General features: G+C 42.1%; 1 protein-coding gene across 1 annotated transcript; it reads right to left on the bottom strand.

The window, feature by feature from the left end:
* Positions 1-1,178: 1,178 nt before the first annotated feature.
* LOC114043168 (C-C motif chemokine 5-like) lies at positions 1,179-5,708 on the bottom strand. Its single transcript, XM_027862171.1, has 3 exons — positions 5,543-5,708; positions 4,015-4,126; positions 1,179-1,895 (listed from the first exon to the last, which is right to left on the bottom strand). The coding sequence occupies exons 1-3, from the start codon at positions 5,616-5,618 to the stop codon at positions 1,808-1,810; spliced, it is 276 nt and encodes a 91-aa protein (XP_027717972.1). The 5' UTR covers positions 5,619-5,708; the 3' UTR covers positions 1,179-1,807.
* Positions 5,709-6,000: the final 292 nt, after the last annotated feature.

Below are 6,000 nucleotides of genomic sequence, written 5' to 3' on the forward strand. Positions count from 1 at the left end.
TAAATTAGTGTCTATCTTGAAATTGGAAATTTTGATGTAAATTATATGAGACTCCTACCTATTTTTATAATGGATTATGTTCAGTCTGAACTTTAAGAACTTTCTTGTTTCCCTCCGACAAAAGAGAAACTTATTTAAAGGAGCAGGAGGAGCATGGGATGAAAGTGATTTGGAAATTGTAAAGTGCTCTAGAAATGTGCACTGAGCATCACTACTCCAATTTTTGTGAGCCTCAGTTTCTTCATCTGTGAAATGGACGCAGTTGTGCTTATCCTGCCATCTCCTGGGCAGGATCTTTGGGAAGGTCAAATGAGACATAGGATGTAATGTTCCCATTATAAACTATAAAAAGCAGGACAAATGTGACAAGCTACTATTGTTCCTCAGCCTTACCAGTACCCAGACTAGTCAAAGTGGTGGGGAGTACCACAAAGGGAGATCAGATGCAAAGTCAGTACTTCAGTTGGGGTGGTGTCAGCATTTTAATACAAAAGCTAGCCTCTCAAATGTCCTAGTCACTTAGATCCCTCAGGATCAGATTTTGTACTTCCTACAGTTGCCCCAAACTGTTCTGTAGAAAACATTTGCAAACTGTAGAGTGTCATAAGAAAGTGAATGCTACCTGTCAATGGATCAAGGGGGAAGGGTATGGTTGCAAGGGTTTGGGCTGGGTCACCAATCTCTCCTCACCTGCTTCCTCCCATTTAGTAGAATCTTAAAAATACATTTTCAATATTTGAAATTTCCAGGGATCAGGTTATAGCCAAGTACAGAATTTCTCTGCTTTGCCTGGACATGAAGTTTTAGGAAGTCACTAAATCAAAAGAAAGAGCGGCCTATTTAAGAAACTGAGTCTTGTTTGAACTCCTTCTCTTGTCTAACTTTAAATGGGACCCATTTTTTTTCCATGGGCTACCCTGTTTCCATTGCCTTCTGGGAAAGTGCTTAGAGGTGCAGGGGAGGGATGTGTGGGTATGTGTATGCACACACATGTGTGTGAATGTGTGTATATGCAGGTGTTTATGTGTGCACGTGTATCTACACGTACATATGTGTGTATATGTGTATGCATGTGTGTATATATGCGTATGTGTATGTGGTGTATATGTGTGTGACGTGGGTGAGAGGTGAGGTTAGGAGAAAAAAACAATAGGAGTCTCTCCTCAATTAATCAACAAGTATTTATTAAGCTTCTACTACATACTTGGTCCTGTACTAGGTACTGGGGATTCAAATACAAAAACAATCTCTGCCCATCAAGGAATTGACATAGGACCTGGGGGAGAGAGGCTATAGATTCACAGGTAAGTAAATACAAGACAAATACAAAAAAAATACAAAGTAGTTTGGAAGGCGGGAGGAAGCACTAATGTGGGTCAAGAGGAATCATGAAAGGCTTCACGTAGGAGGTGGTGCTTGAGAAAAGCCTTGAAGGAAGCTCAGAATTCCAAGAGCTGGGAGTGAGCATGGAGAGCATTCCAAGAGCCCAGGACAACCTGGGAAGAGGTACCCAGGTGGGAAAAGGATTGTGTACAGGCCGGCATGGCTGGGGTATAGAGGACCTGAGAGAGAGTGAGACATGGAATTGTCCTGGAGAAATAGGTTGATGCCAGGTGGTGAAGGGCTTTAAATATCCCAGAGGAAGTTGCATCTTGGTGCCAGAAGCAATAGAAAGCCATTCAAAGTTTTTTGAGCTGGGCTGTTACATAGTCAGGTATGGGCTTCAGGATTATCAGCTTGGAAGCTTTGTGGAGGGTGTGCTGAGGACTGGGGAAGCTGGATGTCCAGGCCAAGGGGACTTTCCTCTCTAGCTCATCTCCAAGGAGTTGATGTAACTGCGTACCCATTTCTTCTCAGGGTTGGCACAGAGCTGCCGGTTTTTCCGGGTGATGAAGCTATGGGGAGTAAAAGCGAGATAATGAAATTGGAGTGGGTCACTGCACTAAGCCTGTTTTAGTTCTCTCCGTGTCTTCCCCCATTTTGGGACCCCAGTTCAGTCTTGTCTGACTCTTCATGATCCCATTTGGGGTTTTCTTGGCAAAGATACTAGAGTGGTTTGCCATTTTCTTCTCCAACTCATTTTTACAGATGGGGAAACTGAGGCAAACAGAGTTAAGTGACTTGCCCAGGTACACACAGCTAGTGAGTGTTTGGGGCCAGATTTGAACTCAGGAAGAGAAGTTTTCCTGACTCTAGGTCCAGTGCTCTATTTATTGCACCAGCTGGCTGCCACCCCTTTTTGAGGCACACATTTATGCAAACAAAATAGAGGTTTAGAATCCTTAGCCTGGAAGTCAGGGCTCTTGGGTTCTCTCCTCTATCCTATCACAAATTTATTAAATGATTTCAGTAAAGCTGCTTCTGTCCTCTGGGCCTCCATAACTCCATTTAAAAATTGAGAATCTATTGACCTAGCTAGGTCTCAGTTTCTTCTTTTGTAAGAGGTGGGGGGCTGGTAAACTGTGCATACCCTTTGATTCATCAGAACCACTACTGGGCCCACACCCCAGAGGGATCAAAGAAAGAAGAAAAGGACCCATATGTACAAAAATATTTATAACAGCTCTTTTTGTAGTAGCCCCAAAGCTGGAAACTAAAGGCGTGCCCACCAACTGGAGAACTGCTAACCTAACTGTGGATATGTGAGTATAATGGAATTATTATCATGCCCTAAGTAATGACTAAATGGAGAGTTTCAGAGAAACATGAGACTACCTCTGTGAACTGATACAGAGGGAAGTGAGTAGAACTAAGGGAACAAGTTATACAGTGACAATGTCATAGAGAAAAAGAACTTTTAAAGACTTTAGAACTCTGAATAATGCAGTAAGAAATAAATCCAAGGAACATATCCCTCATCTCCTGCCGGAGAGGCGACGAACTTCAATACAGAGAGAATCATACATTTTCAGGCAGGGCCAATGTGGGAGTTTGTTTTGTAAAATTATGTAAACTTTTAATGGTTTTTTAAGAAAATATTTTTGGGGGGGCAGCTAGGTGGCCCAGTGGATAGAGCACTGGCCCAGAAGTCAGGAGGACCTGAGTTCAAATCCGGCCTTAGAACAAACACTTGACACTTACTAGCTGTGTGACCCTGGGTGAGTCACTTAACCCTAATTGCCTAAAAATAAATAAATAAAAAGAAAATAATTTTTTTGTTGTTGCAAGGGCAGTGGGGAGTTAAAATTTAACATTATAAATGCATGTTAAAAAAGGCAAGTCAGGAGGACCTGAGTTCAAATATGAGCTCAGACACATAACACTCACTAGCTGTGTGATCCTGGGCAAGTCACTTAAACCCAATTGCCTCACAAAAAACAAACAATCAAACATACAAACAAACTAAAGGCAGCTAGGTGGTAAAATGGATAGAGTGCTGGGTTTGGAGTCAGGAAGACTTGAGTTCAAATCTGGCCTCAGACATAAGCTATGTGACCTTGGGCAAGTCACTTAACCCTGTTTGCCTCAATTTCCTCATCTGTCAAATGAGCTGGAGAAGGAAATGGTAAACTGCTCTAGTATCTTTGCCAAGAAAACCCCAAATAGGGTCATGAGGAGTTTAATACAACTGAAATGACTGAACAACAACAATAATAAATTGATTTAAAAAAAAATGAAATGCTATGTAGGGTTGAACAAAAGGGTGGAGTTGGTTAGCTGACCCTCAAAGTTCCTTCCATGTCTAAAGCTACAATCCTGGGTTCTAGTTCCAACTTGACCACTAGCTGGGTGATCTTGGGCAAATTACTAGTCATCTTTGAGCTTCAAGGTCCTGACCTGTAGAATGATGCATTTAGACAAGCTGATTTTAAAATGTGCCTTCGAGCTCAGGAATTCTATGCTTTTTATGTGGGAGAGCAGGCATCCTCTGCCTGAGGATTTTGGGCCTGGAAAATTGAATGACTGAACTCCTTTGAGGTAGAATGTGGTTTCTGGAGAAGTGGGCTTGAAAGAAAATTCCTTCTCCTTCTCTCCCGTTCCCCAACCCAACATCATAGAGGGCCCATGACTTACACCACACCCTGGTTGCCGCATCTGCTGCTGGTGTAGAAGTATTCTTTGATATGGTTCATGGGAATTGGTACAGTGGTGAAGGAGAAACAACAAGGTGTGGTGTCTGAGGCATCTGGAAGAATGGAGAAGAAGGGTAAGAGGATTTTCCTTCCTTCCCTTCTTCCCCTCTCAAAACCAAACCAAATCAAAATAAAACCAACAGACGTTTAGTTCCCCCTCACCCCGAAACTTAGCTGTGGGAAAGACTTCCATGTTGAGAGTTAGAAGAAAGCTTAGAGATTATCTGTCTGGGATTCTCGGCAGTCTGATGAAGACTGTATGGATGTAACAGATGTAATAATGCATAAAATAAAATACACAGGATTACGAAGGAAACCAGCGCTATGGAAATGCAATTGTTAAAATATTTGAAAACAAACAAACAAACCAAGCTGACAGGCCTCAGTTTAAGAACTCTTGATGACTTTTATAGGATCATTGGGTCATGAGTTTGAACAAGAAGGGACCTCAGGGGCCATCAAGACCAGTCACATCTTTTTACAGGTGAGTAAACTGAGGTCCAGAAAACTTAAATTACTTGCCAATGTTATATAGCCAATAAGTGAAAGAGGTAGGATTTGAACCCAGTCTTCTGACTTTTGGTCACTTAATCACCTTGGACCTCAGTTCTCTTCATCTGTAAAATGAAGGAGGTTGGACTAAATGTCCCCTGAGGTCTCTCCAAACTCTAGCCCTTATGTTTCTATAAAAGCTTTTGGAGTAGATAGAATGGATTAGCATCCCCTCACCCTCACCATTGACTCAGCTCATGGATCCTCTTTGAGGATTTCTGGGGCTCAATATATTCATCTTTATGTGGCTGAACTATTTTGTATTTCTCTTTTTACTGGCCTTGAGGTCAGGAAGAACTGAATTCAATCCCTACCTGCGACACGTACTGGCTGTGTGACCCTGAGTAAGTCACTAAACCTCTCAGTGTCCCAGATAGCACTCTCACACTCTTTCAGAGGTGATGAGCTGGAAAAATTGAGGATTGTGGAGCCAATCTACTGACACAAAGAAAAACGCTACATTCACTACTGGACTCAAGAAAAGACCCCAGGCCTCCTCCCTTCTGATCTAAAGATCTGCCCTCTGCTTTAAAAAAAATTTTTAAATCAGACTTGTGATTTCTTCCTTGTAGGAAGCTTTTTGGTGATGAATTCCCCTTACCTCAACTTCTTTGAGACACTGAGAGTTTGACATTGAATCACAGGATCATAGTTGTTTAGGGCTGGAAGGGACTTGAGGATCTAACCCAGTCACTTTCCAGATAAGGAAACCAAGGGTCCCACAGGAGCCAAGGAGCAAAGCAGGATTTGAAACTGAGGCAATATGACTCTAAATTCAAGGAGCTTTCCATAACTAAGTTGTCAAAAAACAAATTTTGATTAGATATATCCAAGACACCTGTGCTGGGCACTGGAGACAGAAAACCCAAACCCAAACAGAGCAGAGCATAGGGAGAACAGAGAGGATGGAAACTTACATGGGGAGGAGACTGCTGGAGAATAGAGGGTGCCAATGACAAGAAGGATGGAGAAGAATGCAGCAAAGACTTTCATGATGCTGGTCTCAAGACCCTGGAGAAGAAGAAATCAAGCTGAAAGGCTTTCTGCCTTGCTGTTTTCTGGGGCTCATCCCCTCATTTATAAGGTTTTCTTGGGGGGGGGCAGGAAACAATAAGGGTCCCAAAGGAGGAGTTTACAAGGCTTGCAGGAACTGGTTAAAGTTATGAAGCAATCAACAGAAAACAAACAGAAAAAGAAAACCGAAATAGCCACAAGAAATGTGGTTAGATAAAAACCTGTAGCTTATAGCTTCCTTTTAGTTCTCCTGCTGTGAATGAGTCATCATTAAACACCATTTCCAAACCAAGGAGAAAAAGAAAACAATTAGCATAAAAACATGGCAATAGACTAGGCTCAGAGAAAAAAAAAGTTTTAT

This window comes from Vombatus ursinus, unplaced genomic scaffold (genome assembly GCF_900497805.2).
Source record: "Vombatus ursinus unplaced genomic scaffold, bare-nosed wombat genome assembly UNPS02014768.1, whole genome shotgun sequence".
In the NCBI taxonomy this organism is placed as follows: Eukaryota; Metazoa; Chordata; class Mammalia; order Diprotodontia; family Vombatidae; genus Vombatus; species Vombatus ursinus.